Source organism: Marmota marmota, unplaced genomic scaffold, assembly GCF_001458135.2.
Source record: "Marmota marmota marmota unplaced genomic scaffold, marMar, whole genome shotgun sequence".
NCBI lineage: Eukaryota > Metazoa > Chordata > Mammalia > Rodentia > Sciuridae > Marmota > Marmota marmota.
In genome coordinates, this window is record NW_026000153.1 from 8493997 (window position 1) to 8513504 (window position 19508).

At 40.6% G+C, this 19508-nt stretch overlaps 1 protein-coding gene across 15 annotated transcripts in view; it reads right to left on the reverse strand.

Annotated features, from left to right (window-relative positions):
* The window catches only part of Pde1c (phosphodiesterase 1C), a 606321-nt gene that overhangs the window by 274096 nt on the left and 312717 nt on the right, over positions 1–19508 (reverse strand). For 3 of the 15 annotated variants that reach the window (XM_048786443.1, XM_048786444.1, XM_048786445.1), the window contains one exon: positions 10974–11000. The exons of the other annotated variants lie outside the window; for them this stretch is intronic. In XM_048786443.1, coding sequence (XP_048642400.1) covers positions 10974–11000 — 27 coding nt within the window. The remainder of the gene's footprint in view (positions 1–10973; positions 11001–19508) is intronic. 15 annotated transcript variants of the gene reach the window in all.

Genomic DNA, 19508 nt, shown 5'->3' on the forward strand with positions numbered 1-19508 from the left:
GCATTCTGAATCTACACTGCATACTCTCAACCAACGAAATGCAATGCTATTTACTCTGTGATGCTGTAAAGAACATAAATGTCCCCTCAACTTAGAAAACTAAAAGTGAAGAGGAATGACAAGTACGTCCCTGTGATCTTCCATGGCCATACAGTCTGGGCCCTTCCAAACTTCCTTTTCCTAATGAAGGCCCATGTCCCAATGGCTACTACCCTGTGCAGCTTGCCCTACTGCCCCAGTGACCTCAGCCTTCTTTCAGTCCCATTCCCCATATCCCAAAAGTCAGTCACCAATTTCTAGTCAAGGTTGATTCTACCCCTCAATAAATACAGCACAGCCCCTGGGCTCAGAGTCCCTAATGTGCAAGGCCTGACTGTTTCCTGCAGTTCTCTTAGATGATTCCAGATTTTCAAACTGTACCATGTCTCAGTGCAAGCCCCCTGTATAGGGTGGACATAGAACCCTGGTATCCTCTCAGGGATGTCCCACACATTCAGTGACTAAGCACTTTCCACATGCCCAAGGTTTCTTGTGTGATTTACATATATTACTTCACTCTTGGCTCACACAAAAAATCTAGGAAGCAAGTTTTATTTCCATTTGACCAAGAAGAAACAGATTTCCACTGGTAAAGAACCTCTGCCCACTACAAGTATTGCACAGGATTCCTGCCAGGACTCAGGTTTCAACCTGAGAGACTCCAAGTCCCTGCTCTTTCCCCCAAAATTTTACTAATTTCATGGCTGAGCAAAGACTACAGACATGGCTCTTCCAAAGTTATGTCCTTCACTTACTCTACTCTCTCCAAGTTACTTAGAAATTCTTCATTCTGGTGCCTCCCTCTGATGGCCCAAAGTCATAGGAAACAACCCTGGTTCCACTTGTTGGGAGGCAAAAGGAAAAATTCAGGTAGTGACCTCATCAACTTTGAAAAGGCAATATCGTATTAAATCAGAGAACAGAAAAACACAGAACAAGTTTTCTTTGGCCCAATTCTATTTTTGTTATTTACTTTTTATGCATAGTTATCTACTCATGTATGACTGATCACGCTGCTTCAAAGCTTTTAAGCTGTTAAGTACAAAAATAGACTATTTTGGGAAAAAAAGAACCTGATGGTGGAGGTAAGGATTTTCCCCCTTCAATAACATTTCTTAAATACAGCTTTTTAAAAAATCTTCCTTGAATGTTCCTGAGAAATTCAACTTTTAGATTAAGGCCAAATATAAAAACTTTCAAACATAAAATACCCTTACAAGAAAACAATTGGAGGGTAGGAAAATGAACTACTAAAGGTGTATCTTTCTGATCCTTTGACTTTATTCAGCTTGAAGCTGCTTCATTTGGGGAAGAAAAATAAATATAACCAAGGAGCTCTATAGATGTAAAAAAATATGTATATATAATACCACCAGGATGGAAAGAACTCAAGAAGCTTTTAACATAAGATAATGCATGTGAAACATCTGGTACACAGTTGGCACATAATAAATTGAGTCAATACAGTAGACTTTTCTAAAGTTTGTGCTTTGGCAATTATCTTGTTAATATGCTTCCCATGATTAGTTCTCCTGGATTAGATTAAATTAGAAGTATTCTAAACCAAGTAATCCAACTGGTAGCCATGGACCATCACTATGGGACTCCGAGGATGTTACCTACCAAGTAACCTCTGTTCTAGCTGGCAATTTGATTCTCTTGGGGATTCAGCTACAGGGCACAGAGTGCCTACTATCCCTGCAAAGGTTTCCTGGTGGCCTGGGGCTCCCCCATGAAAAGACCCAAGAAATCAGAAACAAAGAATGTTGTTTTTGAGCCAAAAGGAATTATGCTTATCGCTCTACTGAACCGTATGTCTTCACAAACAAGGAGGACACTAAAACCAGAGAGGAGCAATTTGGCACAGCTAATTCAGAACAGAACCCAAGTTCTTAATTTCTCATCTAGACCTGTGGTTCTCAACTACAGGCAAATTTGACTCTCAGGACATTTTTGGTTGTCAAAACTAAGACATGAAGGAGTAGCAACTGGTATCTAGTGGTAGAGACCAGAGATTTTGCCAAGCATTATCCAATGTACAGAGCAGCCCCAACAATGAAATCGTCAACCAAGTCAAGGTTACCCACTGATCTACACTGGTAGACCCAGTTTCTCCAGGGACCCTAAAAGTGATTCTTAAGCTACTGTTGTTGGAGCTGGATTTGGCGCCAGTTGGAAAGCCTTCAACAATTACTGAATCTGTTTAGCTAATTCCACCTCTTTTTGGTATTGAGGGCCACTGAGATTAGCAGGGATCAAGAGGCTTGCCTCCTTAGACAACTTGAAGTCTGGGCATAACTTTTGAAGCACAATGATTGCACTAGTGCTATTGATAGCCTTAAAGACACACTTAGGTCTTATCAGGAAATCTAAGAAAATGATTCTCAAAATCATTTTGGCAAAATACCTCAGAAGAGCCAAATGATGCATAACCACAGTTATCAAATACTCAGAATGATTTGCTTCGAACAAATACATTTGACACTGAAATGAACATCTCCAGGCTCATTGATTTGAAAGAGGGAAAATAGAGATTCAAGCCCTGATGCAGAGCAAAAATGCTTTCAGTTTCCACCCAGATAGAGTCCACATTGGAGAAACTGAAATGGAAAAGCAGAGTCGATGATCCAAGCAATTACGTACTTTCTGGTTCTTGCCATGCATGCCATCTGTCTTGCTGACCTCACAAGCCTCCACAATGGCCAGTGTGAGGGCCAAATGAGAGTCTGGATGTAGGAGTATGCAGTGAACTGCAAAGTCATTTGTAAGCATGAGTCATTTATCAGCCTGAGCTTATTTACCCTCAATTCCACCTGGTAACTCTGACTTAAGTTCTGACCCGTGATAAAAATATACATAGGATCCCATTCATTCATAAATTCAACCCACTTTTAATAAATACCTGAAATGCCCAAGGCACCATGCTTTGGGGCAGCATATCCCTTACTCAAAAACAAAACTCTCAATGGTTCCAAAACACTCAATTAACTCTGGTCATGGAATTAGAGCAATAAGAACTAGGAAAGCAAGATCTCTCTTAGGTGTAAAGATCCAAGAGGGTTCCAATGAAAGAGATGGTATTTGAATAGGGTCTTGAAGAAAAAAAATGCAATTTCAACAAACATACATAAGAACACTCAAAATGCCAGAAAGAGTATGAGTAAAGAAGGGATCATAGAAAACACAAGGCAAATATGGCAATGCAGTGTTCAGCTTCACTGGTACTCAGGGTGAATGAAAGGGAATAATAGACCAAGCAGAAAAGTTAAGGTGGAGGCCACAGATAGAGAATCTAGATGCGAAGACAGACCTCTAATAGCCATCAGGAAGCCACTGGAGGCTTCCTGTTGTTGTTTTGCAACACATCAGGTACAAATAGAGGAGCTTTGGTGAAGACGCCATCAGACATGGGTATACAGAATGGAGAGGATGTAGAAACCAGAGTAAAGAGAGTGGTTAGGAAGTCATTCTATATACTAAACAATGAATAAAAAGACTAGAACAAGACCATGGGAATAAAAATAATGGGAAGGAGAATCCCACCATCTATTAGAGACCCAATCATCATGGGTGAAGAGGAGGAACAAAAGTTAACACTGAAAGAACACACAGCAGAAGGACATATAAAATGTGTTACATTTTGGCTCTGGAATGTTCCCCAAAGGTTTATGTACCCAATGCCCAGGATAAATCTTTTAGAAAATGATTGGATCAGGAGGGCAGGGGACCCTAATCAAAGGATTGATCAATCTATCATGGCTGAATGGACGACAGAGAAGTATAGGACAATGCAGGAGGACCTAGTTCAAAGAAGTGGGTCACTGGGGGTGTGACCTGAAAGGGTTTCTCTTGAGCCTGTACTTCCCTGTGATCTTCCATGGCCATACAGTCTGGGCCCTTCCAAACTTCCTTTTCCTAATGAAGGCCCATGTCCCCATGGCTACTACCCTGTGCAGCTTGCCCCACTGCCCCATTGACCCCAGCCTTCTTTCAGTCCTGTTCCCATATCCCAAAAGTCAGTCACCAATTTCTAGTCAAGGTTGATTCTACCCCTCAATAAATACAGCACAGCCCCTGCCCTCAGAGTCCCTAAAGTGCAAGGCCTGTCTGCACTCCCCTCTCACTTTCACCCTCCGTTTCTGGGCTGCCATGAAAACAGCAAATTTCTTCTACCACACCCTTCCAACAGAATGTTCTGCCTCGCCTCAGGCCCAAAGCAATGAAGCCAGCCGACCGTGAATTGAAACCATGAGTTGAAATAAATCTTTCCTCCTCTAAGCTGTTTTTCTGAGGTATTTTGGTCACAGCAACTAAAAGCTGGCTAACACAAAGTGACTCAGAAGTTTTGATTCTTGATGAACAGAAGGATAGAAATTCTCAGACATAGGAAGATGTAAGAAAAAAGATTGAATTGCACCTAGATGTACCTCTTGACTCAGAAAGTGACAGCTGAATGCTAAGGTCATCCCTGCTTCTAGCATCTAAATAAACAACCCAGACTCAGTGCCTGACCTACTTACTACAACCTGGTACCTCTCCTCAGGCCTACTTCCTATCTCCTGCTAATCAGCCTCTCAAGACTGCACCTGCCCTCTTCAGACACTCGATGACATATTAGGAGGATGAGTGAGTGATTGAGGGATGAGTGAATGACAGTCTACCAGTGTAGACCCTCCCTCATTCTTTGTGGACAAAGTCTCAACACCTATCTGTATCACTAGTGCTGTTCTTCTCTCTGGTCTCCTTTGGTCTGCCATCACTACCTACTATGAAGTCACCCTGATTGAGTCAGCAATCTTGGAATGTAAACTGTGCATATTCTTATGGCTGATGTACTCATTCTTACTACTTTCAGAATGTATTAGGCATCACAAATAAAGGGAAATATTTTTAAAGGTTTTTATCTCTTATAAGATCCACATATCTTTGATTCACCACTAATTCTCATGCTCTAAATATCAATACTACTAAGTAATATTATGCAGGATTCATTACACACCAGTATGCAAAAACAAATATGTGCTTTGATTTATCCTACATTACTCCTGTTAACTTTCTCAACAAGTTATTTAGTTGCTACTTTTAATTTCAAAAGTAGGAAACAAGAGTCAACCTAGTCTATTTCAAAGATGCCAAAAGAGCTTCAGAATGTACTGATGGGCCTTAACATAACCTTCGAAGGACATGGAGGTCAGAGTTAAGAAGATGCACCTGTCAATGCTAGGATACCACCGAGTAGCAGGTAGCCTTCCCAAAGGGTGACATACACTCACCCTCCCACCCGTAACACACAACAATCTATTATTAATAGCCAAGGTGGCAGTTCTGTTGGTGACTCATTAAGTAAGCTGATTCATGAAGGCTGAACATAGGCAGACCTGACTAAGGGAATCATTTGCTGGATTTAATCAATTATTGGGCTCATCAAATGTGATTACTGAGCCACATCAAAATCCAACTGGAAGAAGGCATTAGACACTTGGGGGGGAAATAACTTCTTGCTTTGCCTTGCAACAAATAGAGGCCTCTCTACTAATGACAGCCTGATATCTACTTTGTCAATAACTACATATAGATTGGCATCCTGAACTGTCTTCCTCCTGACATCCAGAATATTGTTGAGCCATTTTCCTGTTTGAAGAAAGGCCTAAAATATTTTAAAAACATATATTTTAAAAATAATTATAAACAGGAAGAAAACAGAAAATATTCTATTGTATTAGACTATTGTTCTATTGTATCAGACTTCAATGTGCCCATACTTGCAAGACCCCGGAATAGTAAGTAAATAGCACAGTCTGTGTTTGTGATCTTGTGAGAGAAGAGTAGGATAATGCAAGTTTTCTCCAAAAGACTTAATTGTTCCCAGTGACCTTCAATACTGAGATTAGAACACTCACCACATTGTATCATAATTAATTTTTTCACCTCTATCTCACCTACAAGCCAGTATACCTATTCACGGAGGCATTTTTTACTTATATTTTTATTTCCAGTGTGCACTAAACTATAGCAACGTTAATTGCTAAATAAGTTTTTTGTTAAATCGGAAGGTTTTTGTAAAGTACTATGCATATGACTATCAATGTAATATGATTATCAAAAATAAATTTAACTGAGGTTAATTGCTCACAGTAATGTCTCCATTGATGAGTCAGATACAATTAGAACCAGAACTTGTACTTAAATTATCTAAGAAGAGCTATAGTTAATAACAAATAAACAAAAACCTTATGCTAATAAGGGTTTCATTATCTGTTATGGCTTAAAACTCCAATTCTTAACCACCCTGACCAAACTGCCACAGAGCAAACATCCAAAGACCAGCCTTGTGCCTGCAGGGATCCTTCAAGTTTGTGGACACATCTGCCTTGTGTCTCTGCTTCTGAATTATGCTAATTGATCACAGCAGCCCCTAAACACACTGAAATAGAGGGGTGTGTGTGTGGAGGGGGGGACAGTTATAATATAGATTCAGCTTGATAATTTCATCTCTGACAGTAATTCCTTTCTTCAAGGGCAATCCAAAGGGTGTTTGTGAGTATTTTGTGTATTGTCCAACATGCTTTCTAAGACATACAGCTTCTCTGAGCCAGACCTGATAACTTGAAGCTAAAGGTGTATTAAAAGAAACCTTTTACAAAAAATTTTACAGGGGAGCAGGTTTACTGTGTAATCCTCTCTAGCTGACAAATTGCTATTTTTCCACTTTAGCAAGTCTCTGAAAATGACTGACTCTCATGGACAAAACTCATTCACAGGGCAAAAGGAGGAGGGCTCCTCTTAATCATGACAGTCTGAAATCCGATTCAATAAGGCATTCTGTTCAAGGATCCTACCAGTCCAGAGCCCTTCTAACATTACTCCTTCCATTGGAATTCTGGTCTTGGAAGAGATGAGTACATTTCCATTAATGCTTAAGTGAGACTTAGAAGCACCAGAATCATCAAAACATTCCCTTGGGTGAAGATCTGCCTTGTACTTTATGAATTACTTAAAGAAAGATAACAATGTCTATTGAGCGGTAGTAGAAAGATTACTTTGAAAGCAGGTGGATTTTTTAAACATAGTTTTAAAAGATAAATAAATATTTCTGTGAAATGAAATGAAACAGCAAGAAAATTGTAAAGACAGGTAGATTATTTATGTATGCTGGGCTATCTTCCCTTGTTGCTTAAATCAAATCTATTCCATCTAAAACTTTTGAACAGAACATTTATACCATTTACTTTTCCCACATGAAGTCACCAGCATTATTTGACTAATGATTAAGTGAAGTCAAATAATTACACTTAGAATTCAGTTGAGTCCACACTAATGTATTTATCCCTAACATGAAAAAGAAATCATTGCTACTCCCACTCGAAATGAATCATGAAGTAGGCAAGCATACATTCAAACAGACTAGCACCTGACTGCAAGGGGCGGGTGTCAAAATACATACAAAATTGCCTACCATGCATCAAACGAGAATCCACCTACTCTGAATCTACAGATCCCCAAGAAGGGCCTCGAGCAAATTCACTCTGAAAAAGTTTGGAAGTTTGCTACCTGGATTTAAAAAGTCCACAATTTTTTTTTTTTTTTCTGTAACGAAGATTGAACTCAGGGGCACTCAACCACTGAGCCACATCTCCAGCCCTGTGTTGTATTTTATTTAGAGACAGGGTCTCTAAATGCTTAGTGGCTCACTTTTGCTGAGGCTGGCTTTGAATTCCATCCTCCTGACTCAGCCTCCTGAGCAGCTGGAATTACAGGCATGCACCACCGCACTCGACAAGTCCACAATTTTTAAATGCTTCTTTCACCAAGAGATATAATATATGCTATGGTATATGCCCCCCTTATCATGAATTTGGATGAATTTTAATGGATTAGCTTAAACAATAAGATACAACGGAAGTAACTGTCAATTTCTGTGCCCAGATTGCAAGTAAGAGTCTAGCAGCTTCTACTTCCTGTCACTTAGGGCACTTGGCCTAAGAAGCCACAAGAAGGCAATCACTAACACTATTCCTGCAGTAAGAATTCTAAGAGATGTGGAGATATCTGTGTGGTGATATCCCGGAAGATAAAAGCCATGTGCAGAGACAGAAAAAGAGAAAGAGGGGGGGTAGGTTGGGTGCAGGGGCAGGAAGACATGGAGCCCCAAGGGCCCTGATGTGAATGAACACACTGTCTTGGAAGTAACTCCTCCATCCCCAGCAGCCCCAGCTGTCACCAGTTGGATCACATTCAAACCACCCCTCCAAGTCCTTCCTGAATTCCTGACCCATAAAACTGCCAGCAAAACAAAATGGTGGTTTGAAGCCACTAAGTTGGAGATTTTTTATTATTATTATTCAATGATATAGTCACAGAGCATGAATCTATTTCTTACGAAAAAATATTAAAAAGAGATCAAACTGATCCTTTATTAATTTGCATTTTAAATGACTTTCAATGAAGCAGGCAGTCTGGTGTTTTTCTTTTAATTTTATGATATCATAAAAATGACAACAGCATTCACCTCAGATATGCTTTCAGAAAAGTCAACATAGTAATTTTAACCTTGACAGATTTGAGCAGCTCTTATAAAACTCCCTCTCACCTGTCTCTTTATCTCACATTGAAAGAAAATTGAGGCAACTCTGAAGTGCCTTATACCTCAGGTTACCTACATGTAAAGATGATAAATTACCTTTTACTCCTGAAGACCATTGTACCCTCTAATCTGAGTGATTAATTTACATCCTGCTCAGTGGTTCACATGCAATTATGACCGTGAGTTCAACGAACCTGAACAAGACAGAACTGTCTAGCCATCTGTATAAGCTGACTATATTTAGAAAAGTATAGCAACCTCCAGGAAGCCTTCAAAGTTTTCACTCATTTTCCTCCCAATGTCTCATGTGCTCTACGTTGCATACTAAATTATCATAGCACTCCTTTGGACTATCAACTTTATTTGGAAACCATAGGACACAGGAATCTCTACCCCAGGAGATGATCATCATTAGAAAAAGTGGGATTAAAACTTTCATGCAAAAATGCCACTGTTGAAAGGTATTGGCACATTTTGAACTGCATCAGTGCTTTGTGGTTTGGTTTTGTTTTAATCTGGATCGTGGGCTTCCAATGCTTGGCAAACAACAAGCCTAAGCAATTCTATTTCTTTGCAACGTGCTTTCCAAACTCTTCTCAACAACACAGAGTAAATATTTTGTCACTTGCATTATTTATATTCCAAAAGCTTTTTCTTAATGAGAGGCCACCGAGACTAGAGTGGCTGATGCTAGAACATTATTTTCATTAAATATATTAATCATAAAACAGTACTCTTGTGAAGTTTTTTTCATGAGATCATGCCACTCCAATCCTGTCTCTTCCAGAATTCATTCAGACTTCCTGGAAAATCCCTGAGAAGAATCACATGATGCTATCTGGTACATAAAATAGGGAGCCTATATATTACAGAACAATAGTTTGGTTTATATTTTAATTGTCTCAGTACCAAGTTGTGTGTAATATAGTTGAGGCACTTCTCCCTGATGCCATTACCAATAGTCTGGGGAAAAAATCAATTTAAAAATTCAGTAAGAAAAGCAGTTAGTATCATACATTCAACAACATTTTCTCAGGGGCTACTGTACGCTGAGCACTATGGCAGGCAAAGCAAACCCCAGAAGGCACAGTATACATGTTGCCCACCATTAGTCAGGAAGGAAGGATAAAAAGATGAGGGCTCACAGGAGCATATAAAAGGCAGACATCAGAGTATTAACCAAGGGTCAGGTGGGGAAAAGGGAACAGCACATGAAAAGACACTGGAAGAATCAGCACAGCGTTTTGAGAAAACCCAATGTGATATCCTAACAGGCCATGTCTACCTACTCTGGTATCCCAGGGAATGCTGAATTAATATTTTGTCCCCCTCACTCAGGAAAGCTTCAGAGAAGTACACTGACCACAAGTTTACCAAAGTTCCTCCTAAGAAAGCATTTGTGAATGAAATAGGGGAGATGGTGGATGCGTTGATTTGCTTGACTGTAATAATTATTTTACTGTGTTTATCAAAGCATCATATTGTATACTTTAAATATATTTAATCAAAAAATAAAGCCCATTAACCACAAAAAAATTCCATCATGATGCACCTGATATTTCCTAATCTCATTTCATTATTCTCTTTGGGAACCGGAACCCCACTCGCCCTGCCCATGGCCGCAGCCTATGCGCTTGCACCATGCTCCTCCAAATCAGCAAAAAACAGCAAAGGGCACTAACAGGGACTTGAGATCACAACCACACAGAAAAATGGGCTCCTCTTTGGAGCCAAGACTCCACACTTGGTAAGTCATTTTGGAACTATAAATACAAAAGACACAAGTCCAAAGTTTAACAGCCCCATGGGTCAGAGCCAGTGTCCACCTGATCCCTTCAAGACTCCTCATACCAAAGGATCTGCAAGGCACAGCATAGAGCCAGGCCAGGCCTCATCTTTATACACCCCCTCTTTCATGCAATGGGGACATGAAGGGGAGGATAGATGGTATTCTACTTCAAATTACTTTCCCACAGTCCAATCAGAACACCAGCATTGCCCTTAAAGGAACTGGTACCTCTGCCATGAGCTCAATAGCCCCCACCAACCAAAGTCAAGGTTTTAGTCGACTCACTAGATGGCACTGCTGTAGCCAGCTTTTGGATCCACGGGATCCACTCCCGTGGGCAGTGATCCACCCTACTGTGCTGTGCTAGGTGCCTGTAACCAATTTTTAATTACAGCAGTAGTAGCGATCCCGAAATAAAGCAAACAATTCACTGAGAAGGAACCAAGACACTGTTTATTACAGTTCCAGTCAAATATGAGCCATATTTGCCAAGAGCTATGCCACCAATGACTCAGCCAACCCTGGCCCCAAAGCTCCCCATTTTCAGAAAGATACTCTTACCTCTGGGACGTTTTCTTATATTTCCTCCTGTAGGAAAAGAAGCATAAATACACATCAGAAAATGGCTTATGGCAGGTAGTGAGAGTAAGGGAAAGCTTGAGTGGGGGATGGGTACTGAGATCAATACCTCTAGGGGTTCCCTCAGTAAAGGGGGAACTAGGTTTCAAAGCCTAGTTAAAAGTTTGGGGTTGCTGTGTTATACTATGGTCAGATGTATATAACTTTAGCCTTAGTAGTGAAAAATAGCATCAAGAGCCCAATGGCTCTGCTCCTATGCTCTTCCAGCCCCCTTTGAAGGGCACTGTGGCATGTTGGTTGAGGTTGAGCTTAAAGACAACAAGATCCAGATTCCAATCTCAGCCTTTCCATCTACAAGGTTCACGGGGTGGTGGCAGAGTAAATAGGTAGAGGCTGGTAAAACATTTATTTTGACTGGAACTTATTAAATGGTCAATAATTATTAGTTATTTGTCTCTTCACTATTGTTGGTATTATCCACATCATCGAGTGTTATGGTCCCTTTTAAAAAAAAAAATTGGGCAGGGGGGTTGTGGATATAGGACCCAGGGCCTCAAGCATGCACCCTACCTCTGAGCTACACTCCTAACCCCAAGATGAACTTTTTTAAATATAAACAAGTAATCATGCAACCAAACCATGAGATCAGACATAAGGTCTTCAAAGAAGTGGAGAAGGGTAAAATGAGAAAAAAATCTAGAAGGAAATGGTGGAAGCAAAGTTAGGAACTTGCTGGTGACCCATAGGGCACTGCCCTGGGAAGCAGAAGAGGCCCAGGTCTAGCCCACCTCTGCCACTGACATCGTCAGTTAGTCTTTAGCAAATCTCTTATGCTTTGGGCTTCTTGACCCAGCAAGTGCAGATAGTCTCATCGGCCCTGACTATTTCACCTAGGTCAGAGTGGCATTTGAGGGAAAATGGCCACAAAGGTATGTTGACCCTGTCCAGATGTTCTTCATATGTTTTGTCAACTGGGCAGACGCACAAAAGAGTGCTAACAAGCTCTCAGTGGGTGGATTAGAGGAAAGGAAGAGATAGGAAAGGATGATAAATCTCCTTGAAGCATCTCCAGGGAGTTCTTCCCTGTTGTTCTTAGTTCCACATCTGCCTGCCCATTATAGTCACTGCACCTAGAATAGCCACGCCACTCACTTGCTAATTGGAACCATACATCACGTGTTTTAAATCAAACAAAGAAAAGCACAGAGGCTTCAGGTTCAAAATCACTATGGCCTGTTACATCTCTGTTAAATCAAAAGCATGCTCGGCATTAAGTTAGGTATTAGGTAAAGAAACCAGCATGCAAAACAGACCCTACCATGCACAGACTTCGCCACATATGTTTTGATATCTATTTACCTGAAAGGAAACAAACTAGAACATTAACGTAATACCAAGACACTGGGTTAATGGATTTCATTTCTACTTTTATGAAGTGTTAAAATTTTCTTTAAGGAATGAGTATCATGATCATGATTAGAAAAATGTCTAAAACTATGCATAAACATACATATTCTATGGCAGTCAGGCCAGAACAGTGTCCTTAGCTTCTACTTAGAATCCCAACTGATTCTATCAGCAGAGGATATCTTCTGAGATTAGAAGACAACCTTTGCTCCTGGCTTCCAAAGAATTTTCTCAGCATTTCCCAAGCATCATACAAAGTCACATATAGAGATATAAACATATATAGGAAAATACAGGGAGGAAGGTTCACTAAACCAGTGGTTAAGGCTTGGGCTGTAGAACAAATGACCCATTATGGTTTGGAACTAAAAACGTCCTCCAAAGAGCTCATGTGTTGCGCAATATTCCAATATTCCAAGAGATCAGAAGATTCAATTATTGAATTCAATAAAGATTGAATTGAATTCTCAACATTGGATTAATCCATTTGATGAATTAATCATTTGTATGGACTATGTGTGGTAACTACAGGCAAGTAGTGCATGGCTGGAGGAATTAGGTCAATGGGGACATGGCTTTGGACTCTACCTCTCCCTGCCTCCCTCCTCCACCCTTTCTCTCTCTCTCCATACATGTGCATGATCTCGATCTCTCTCTCTCCTTCCCAGGTGCTATGAGCTGAATAACTTTCCTTTGTCATATGTTGTACCATAATGTTCCACCTTACCTCGGGCCCAGAGAAATGGAACCAAGAGCCAAAACTAAACTTTTCTCCCTTGTTCTTGTTCTCATCAGGTACTTTGATCACAGTAACAGAAGGCTAACACACTACCAATCTTGGCTCTGGCAATTAAATCTATAATGTTGGAACAGTTATTCAACCTCCTTGAAACTTAATTTCTTTATCTGTAAAGTGGGAACGATCAGAGCACTTCTCTTGGGATCTTATTATGAGAAATAAATGAGATAATTCATCTGAGCATCAACTTCCCAAGGGCAGGTTCTTTATGTGGCTCCCTTCTACATGCCAGTGTCTAAAATAGTGCCTTGTTCTCTCTCCTAAAACTAAGATAAATGAGCTTCTCTCTCTCTCTCTCTCTCTCTCTCTCTCTCTCTCTCTCTCTCTCTCTCTCTCTTTCTCTCTCTCTCTCTCTCTCTCTCTCTCCTGAATCCTGTCACACTGACATCTTACCCTCTCCAGGCAGTAACCACAAACACAGTTCTCACGTGCAAGCACAGAGCACATGCACTGTGGTGTGATCCACATCCTTCACCTCAGTAGCACCACAGTCCAATAAACTAAGCTAAAGAACCTCAAGTAAGGCTGAAAACAAAAACATCAAGATTGTTGAAGGACCAAAGGACAAGAGGGCAGTCAGGCCAGAATGGTGCCGTTGGCTTCTACTTAGAATCTCAACTGATTCTATCAGCAGAGAATATCTTCAGAGATTAGAAGAAGACAACCTCTGCTCCTGGCTTCCAAAGAATTTTCCCAGATAATTTCCCAAGCACCATACAAAGGCACTGCTGGGAGTGCTGAAAGAACCAAAGAGGAACAAAAATAAGAATAGCTTCATTTTCAACACCTAATTGTAATAAGCACTTAAACATGGCTCATCCTCATAACTCCAAAAGGTCCACTCTGTGAAAGAATTTGAATTCTAGAAAGTTATGGCATGCACCTTAAGTCTTATTGTGTTATAACAAAAAACACAAGAAATAGCTCAAGGAAAATTTGCAGAAGAGGTAGTCTTGACTGATGGGTAAGATTTCAACAAGGAAACAATCCAACAAGCAGGGGAAACTGCAGAGAAATAGCAACAAATAAAGCTGAAAAGTGTAAAGACAGTGTTAATCAGGAAAAGTGAGAAATTTATACTTTTAAACAAAGACAATATCTGTGGGGGAGAGGTGGCCTCTTTTATGCACCCCTTTTTTGTGCTCCAACAACAGGCTAACACCTAGCACATACCATACTCCACTGCACCACATCGTCTCACTATGACTACATGGAGAGGCCGCCGGGCTCTGGATGGTCATAGACATGGTTCAAGACCCAACTTCACCCTCCCAACTGGGAGACCTCATGCAACTCTGTGCTAAATCAAGCTTTGGTTTCTATATCTATAAAAGGATGGAATGACCTCAGATTGAGATAGGTATGAAATTCACCAAGTGTCATACCTGCCATGTCTTAGGTTTGGATCTCGAGTGTCTCAGGTTTGGATCTCGTGTGTTGAAGGCTTGGTCTCCAGTGCAGCAAGCCGCAGAAGTGAGGCTTTGGAAAGTGATTGGATCACCAGGGCTCTGACCTTATCAGTGGATTAATCCATTGATGGCTGAATGGATGACTGTCAGGTAGTAGAAACTATAGGCAGATGGGGCATGATTGAAAGCAGCAGCTCAGCAGAGGTGTGCCTTTGGGGACTATATCTTGTCTCAGGTCTCTTTCTCTTTCTCTCTCTACTTCCTGGCTGCCATGAGCTGAGCATCTGTCTTTCCTCTACCCCACTTTAATGTTCTGCCTCAGCTCAGGCCACAAAGCAATGGAGTCAGCAAACCATGAAGTGAAATCTCTGAAACCATGAGCCAAAATATATCTTTCTTCCTCTAAGTTTTTTTCCTCAGGTTTTTGTCATAGTGATAAAAAGCTGACGACCGCACCATGTGAGGGGCATTCTAAAACTTCTAGGCCCTTTTGCATTAGGAATCCCATCAGATGGATCTCTGTATGTGTCCCAGAGGGCTTGTACATCAACTGGCACATGATTGGCAAAAAACACACACACACACATACACACACGTAGGTGTGTATGTATGTATGCAGAACAGATATACATACACATATATATGCTAAATAAATGAATTATTTGCAGCTGCCATCTACATGTGTCAAAATACAGGTCATGCCTCAAGAATGGGATCCTAATTAGAATAAGTTATACTCCATGTATTTATGTCAAAATACACTCTACTGTCATGCATACCTAAAAAGAACAAATAAAAAAGTAGAAGTTGTGCATTTGAAAAACTCAGGGAAAGGGACTCACACTCCCCACCTCCATAGTTGTGTTCTTGGCCACACACATTGTAAAGATTCCCCTTATCATCTTTGCACTTGTGACTCCTAATGGTGGCAATGTGTTACACTAATGGCAAAAATGACGGCTTGTCCACTATCTGCTAGTGTTTCTCCCTAACTCTCCTAATATGGAGCATGTGGAAAATAGCAGCTGCTCAATACATTGTTGTTAAATGAATGAATAATCTTAGCAAGACATTTATTTTTTTAAAAAAAATGCTTTCTCTTTGTCCATTTTCTTTCTGTTCAGTGATGATTTACTAAGTAAATAAATGCATTATTTGCAGCTGCCATCTACATTACTAAGTCAAATAAAGCTATCTACCATAGCCTTGATGGGAAAGGCAATGAATGAGAGAGCTGGGAGCGCCCAGCTGTTGAGCCTCTTCTGCTCCATGCCTGGCAGGGAAATTAGCTCGCTTGACCCTCTGCAAACCCTAGGAGATTTAACCCACTTCACACTTGATGGAAGTGAGGCCCAGAGAAGGTTTGTCATTTGCCTAAGGATATAGAATCTTAAAGTGTCTGAAACAGAATGCAAGTACTGAAGCCTTCAAAGAAAATTGAGGAAACGATGCCAAGAAGTCCAAATATTCCAGGAGGAAACTTAGATACTAGACAAAACAAACAAAACCAATAACAATAAAGCAGACTGGATTCTTCCCATCCAAATGCAGGAAACAAGCCAGAAGAGAAACCCAGTTTATTCTTGGCCTTTTGTGTTTTTTAAGAACAGAATTTATCCCTGACTCACTACCTGAAAAATATAAAGAGATTGCTTTTGGTTTGTTTTTCAAGCTAACTTTAAATTTACAATTTTTTTGAAATTGGAAATAAGACAGCACAAATCTCAAGACTCCTGTTGCTAGACTGAGCTGATATGGAAAGCAGAGCATGGCCAAGAACTGCTGTGCTCCGGAACCCGGCTAACCTGGCAGCCCTGTGGAGGATGGAGAGAGCCCGGCTCATGCTGCAGGAGGCAGCTTGTCTCCTGGAGGCCAGGCCCAGCACAGCACCTCAGAGGAGGTCCATGGCAGTGCTTTTTGCAAACTATCCACCAAAATGGGCTCTTTTTTCTCTCTCTCCTTTTCTTTTTTTCTCTTTCTTTTATATAGACACATACACATTCATGGTGCACAAAAGGAGTTCCATTTGTTTTTCTGTTTTTGTTTTATTTAAAAGAGAGGCATTACATATAGTGCTTAAAATCATGTGCCTGAGCTTAATCTCTTCTCCAACTTAACGTGTCCAGTAAGCTGTGCGACCTTTACCAACGTAAATGACTTTCCTCATCATCAGTTTCCTCCTCTAAACAAATCTGGGTAACAATAATACCCACTTCATATACTGATGTGAAGTTCGATGTGATGAGGACCATAAAGCATTTAGCACAGAACTAGGCGTTCAGTAAGTGTTCAAGAAAGGGCCCAGTACTGCATTAATAACAATGGTAGTACATAAATAATAATGGTATTAGAACTCAATCCATTTTTTCAAATTTTGTTTGAAAAAACAGCCTTTCAGTGATTTAAAAAGTCAAGAAAAAAGTTGAAGATTGCTTTTCTAAAATACAAAAACTGTTGACTCCTAATTCTCCTTATCTTGGAACAGTTGAACCACATAGAAAGCAGGGTCTAATCTCAGTCCCATTCAGAGGAGGATAAGCTAAAATCCTGCCTGGCTTTCCCCAGGCCCACAGGACCCTGAAGCCTGTCCACCCTGACCCTGTTCCTACATGGGTCCCAGCTAACCTAGTACTGCCACACACTTTCTTCTAATGGCAAAGCTGAGCCACTGCTCAGAAGGTAGAACAGAAGAAAATAAAACTGGGGGTTGACGAACTGAAGAACTCAATTATCCTTAGAAATACCTAAAATTGTTTTTAACAAAAATGCTTTTATCGATAACTCTAAGCGCTGAGCTTAGCATACTGCTCACACAGCATCCTACGTATTCTCGGCAGTAACTCAGCACATGGCTCTCCTGTGCTACTCCTGGAATTATTCATTGATCCACATTCATTTACCTCTTAAGTATATTAAAAGACTGCTGGTCTTCACTGAAAATCAATGTCTGTTTAAGTCTGGAGTGATTCAACAGAACTGTGGCTTGTCCAGGAAGTATCAAATTGAGTGTGTGTGTGTGTGTGTGTGTGTGTGTGTGTGTGTACGAACACCTGTGTACAGAACAGGGAAAGTGAGCTCCAAAACCTCCCCTTGAAGGCTTCAGCCCATTTACATCCAGTGGATCACATTCTGGCAAGCGGATCCTGACACAGGAACAAGGAAAACTGACCCCCAATATTTTTAAAGGTTTCCCAAAGCTCTTCTTGGCTGTGTCGTCTAGGAGAACTTCATGATCCTGAACTTCACCTTATCTCTCCTGGCCCCCATCAAGGAAAGAAAGGATGAAACTAAGCAAGGCTAAGGGGTGATTCCATAGCAAGGACAGAGCTACCTGGGTCAGAGGAAAAACTAGCAGAGAAAAAAGAAAAAGAACCAACAGGAAGGTAAGAACAAGGTTGCTTTTAAGGGACTCTGGTAGCTAGGACTTTCCAAACCACTGGGAGCACCTGCAGTCAGATGAAAATATCAAGTGCTTCAAATTCAAGCAGATGATTTGGGAAATGTTTCTAGTGGCCTGAGTAAGTGAGAGTCGACCAACCACTGATGCTAAATTATGAAGCGCCTGGCAGTCTTTCCCTTTTTCAAAGTGAGTATCTTTTAGCAAGAGCCATATGGGTGCTGTAATAACGAGGTTTATAAATAGGCTTAATATTCCAGCGAGCTGGCTTTGAGAAACCAAAACTCGGGCTCTGCTTCAGGTTGACAGCAAGACACCTCCCAGTTGGGCATAAGAAGACTTTTGTGTATGGGAGATGGGACAGGAAATAACTGCATGCACACAGAGAGACTCAGCCTCCTGTGTACCCTGTGTATCCTCTCCCACCGGAGAGGATCCTGTATCCATCTTTGCCCAAAGAGACCACCCAGCTGCTGACACACAATCAGACAGCTGTGGAAATCTTGAGTGTCAGCTCTCAGTTCCCTTGAGGGAAAGGAGGAGGCTGAGGACAGACTCGGAGACAAAGGAGACAACAACACTTATGTAGCTAACTACATGTTCTCACGAGGCTGATCATAGACATCTATCTCACTTGTGGGAAAGTGGATGGAGAAAAAATACCACAAATAACCATGAAAGGAGCCAGGATCAGAATGATCATCTGATCCTCAGGTTTTGTTTTTCATTGGCATGCACAGTGTAGACTGGATATGCCTAGAAACTTCTACCAAATCCATGTTACATAAACTAATCTCCAGGCTGCTGAGAATGGGAGGTCTTTACATTTACTTTTCTTTCTGATGATTTCCTTTCTGTGATGCATGTTAATACCTAGAGTTATAAAGATATACGTACATATTGATTCTTTGCTACTTTTTCCAATATTTTGAACAATAAATGCCAATGAGAAAATATATATAAACTTTTGATCTCCTGACACCTTCCACCAGAATATTTAGGGACAGGGAAAAAGATAATAGATAAAAATAACCTCCTCTATTACTAGCTCAAACATTTCTTAACAAAATGAAATACCATGTGCATGATGATTCTATTTTCCTGCCCAGTCAAAGATCCAAGGCAAGAGAAAATAAATTTAAAAAACAATGAAATGATATAAACTCATTTTCACCTGGAACAACTCAATCATTAGGGAAGAGTTTTTGTTTAAAATTTCAAGGGGATTTTTCTGCCAGGACTTCTATTGGGGAAAATTATGTTAGGGCCTCCCACCCTCTCTTTGAGCCTTCATAGAAAAGGATGCCCCTATTCAGGGACAGACATCCCCAAAGACACAACACATTAATGGATTTAGCCAGAAGTGAAGAGATCAAAACCAAATGAAAGACACCTTTTGCCAGTGTGGTTTGGGGTTCAGGAGAGTGAACAGGAAAAAAAAAGGAGAATGCTAATCAGAATCAGAGGTGTAAATAAAACCATCAGTTTTCTACTCACTCCTGGGA